Source organism: Montipora foliosa, chromosome 1, assembly GCF_036669935.1.
Source record: "Montipora foliosa isolate CH-2021 chromosome 1, ASM3666993v2, whole genome shotgun sequence".
Lineage (NCBI taxonomy): Eukaryota > Metazoa > Cnidaria > Anthozoa > Scleractinia > Acroporidae > Montipora > Montipora foliosa.
In genome coordinates this window covers 5,684,836-5,687,335 of record NC_090869.1, presented here as the reverse complement: position 1 = coordinate 5,687,335, position 2,500 = coordinate 5,684,836, and the positions used below count along the sequence as shown (strand labels likewise).

The 2,500-nt window shown below is 37.4% G+C and overlaps 1 protein-coding gene across 1 annotated transcript in view; it reads left to right on the top strand.

Moving 5' to 3' along the window:
• LOC138007505 (protein AKTIP homolog) overlaps positions 1 to 2,500 on the top strand; it is a 13,222-nt gene that overhangs the window by 342 nt on the left and 10,380 nt on the right. Inside the window, exons 2-3 of the mRNA XM_068854501.1 lie at positions 206 to 486; positions 1,178 to 1,242. Of these exons, the coding sequence (XP_068710602.1) occupies positions 206 to 486; positions 1,178 to 1,242 (346 nt within the window). The remainder of the gene's footprint in view (positions 1 to 205; positions 487 to 1,177; positions 1,243 to 2,500) is intronic.

Here is a 2,500-nt window from a genome sequence, read left to right as displayed (position 1 = left end):
GCTCTGAATTTAAACCCAGCTTCAAATCAGGAGAAAAACACCTGATTACTGTCAATTGCGTGAAATTAATATCATTTACCATTAAAACAACGTTTCAACTACTATTTGCGCGAAAAATATATAAATTGCCGTTGGTTTGCCATCTCCTGCCGGTTCTTGCATTGAACTTCGATCTGAAAAAATCTATACATGTTTTCTCTCTCAGCTCTTTCTTGGCGATCTAGATGAAACTCAAAGTGGTAAGTCACAATCGAAACAACCACCTGGCTCGAAATACAACGGAATGGACAACGGAATGCAGTCACAAAGTAATGGTGATGAGAGCTCGCCAAGAAATAAGAGAAAGTCTCTACCGCCTGTTCCATCTCCGGAAGAGGAAAAGTCCATGAATCTTTCAGTTGCAAGACAGAGATCTCCTGGCACTAATCCGTCGCAAGTCAGAGCGTATGGACCTTATTTTCTCGAGTACACATTAATGGCCGAATAGTAAGTCGTTAATTATTGTTTTGATCTGTTTAATTCGGTACAAAAAGTGGGGTGTGTTTCATTTAATTTAAATTGAACAATGCATAAATTCGTATGTATTCTTAATTAATTCCCACTTCCCTTTATTTTGTACAGTTCTACAGAAACAGTCGCGCCTGCCTTTCTTGTAGCATTATTTAAAGGACCAGACTTCACAATACATGATAGGCACCTGCAAATAAGTGGCTGGCCCTTTACAAAGAGAGCTTAGTATATGCTTGCTATTAATTCAACAACAATTGATATCAATCCATACCAATTATGTATATTAACGATGACTAATAATAATTTTTTAGATAACTGGTTTCCTCATTTATTGCTAGCAGTTGCAGAGCAGTTTTTGAGCAACCATCACCAATTTTTTTGACAATGGATTATCAATGCACATAACTTTACAATAGATTGATCATCATTGATTCATTCAATGGTCTGTTTCCATTGATTGTTCATCCTTGGTTTTCACATCACTCACGACCTTAATTTGGCTATATAGTAATTGTGGAAACATAATGTGTTGAGGTTAAAATGTCTTTGTCTGCTCGCTATAAATTTGTGCAGAATTACTGTTTGCATGTATGGTTTATTATTCTTGACCCTGGCTTGCAAAATTTGTATTTCTTGTAATTATTATTTTCTTTCTTTATCTTGACAGTAACCAGCTGCGAATTCAAAGGCTGCCGGGTGTTTATGTGCTCCCAGCTGCCAAGTCGCCTTTGAGTATGTGTTTCTTAATTAATTAAGGCCAGTCACATGATTTTAGTAAACCCAAGTCTTAGAGCAATTAAGTTACTCTGGGAGTCTAGTTAGATTTCCACCATAAACAGCACTGAAAGCTGAATAACATTGTGATAAAGAGTTCCAACTTAACCCATTGACCCCCGGGAGTGAGACTTAAAAGATTTTACTCTGTCTAATGCCAGATGATTTTACTCATCATCTGGGGGCATCCTAGGGCATTTGAGGTGTCAGAGGGTTAAATGTACGCACAGCAAGGTGCATCACAATGAGTTTTGTCATTAAAGAATGAGCTTTCTAATCCATTTTTGTCCTGTAGAAATTCCCCATTGACAAGTAACTGGCGTCACACAAAGTAAAATCTTTATTTGTCCCTAATAGGAGGGAGGGTTAAAGCGGACAAGAAATTATTTTGATTTAGACATTGATGTTGTTAACATTTTCACTGCTATGGGATTCCCCAATGACCTGAGGAAAATCATCTGGTGTTACACAGAGAAAAATCTATAAGTTGCCCTCTTAGGTAGCAGAGGATTAAAATGCTATTTCTTCTCGTGACATGCTGTCTTTCCCACAGGTTAAAATCATTGTTATTTCCATAAATTTACAGTGATAACCATTTTTAACCCATTCACACGTAAAGCGCCCCCAATCGGCAAATCAGGATCGATGGCTTAGTGGTCATCAACTGCACCTGCCTTTTTGACCCAGGTTCAACCCTGGTGTCGGCCATGAGGTTGTCAGTGGGCTGAGTTACAGTTGATCTCAATCTCACTCTGAGGGTTTTTCTCTGGGAACTCTGATTTTTCCTCATCAAAACTGACTTTCTGTCAACTAAACATGGTTGCGGGCAGATACCCTCGATAGGTATAACCTCTGGTATCCTTCCCTTTCATTGAGTTGAATGAATAAAGTTGCTAGTACTATCATCTTGTGTTGGCCTGAGTAAAATCTATAAGTCAAGATTACTTGCAGGTGGGGAAGAGTTAAGGAGTTAGAAACTGGTTTTCTCCAAAACCTGAATGTTACTTAGCCACTTCCTTATCCAGTTTATTTTTAAGAAGTGGTTTTCATCAGAAAGTTGCAGTGTTTAGAATAGCACAAAGGCAAACTTGAATCCCTATAATTGATACAGAAGTCAACTGGTTTTGTCTTTTTTAAGTCCATTGGAAAAAAATAATTATATACTACTGGAAGGATCAATATAAAAAAAACTTGCAATTTAATATTATTATTTGTC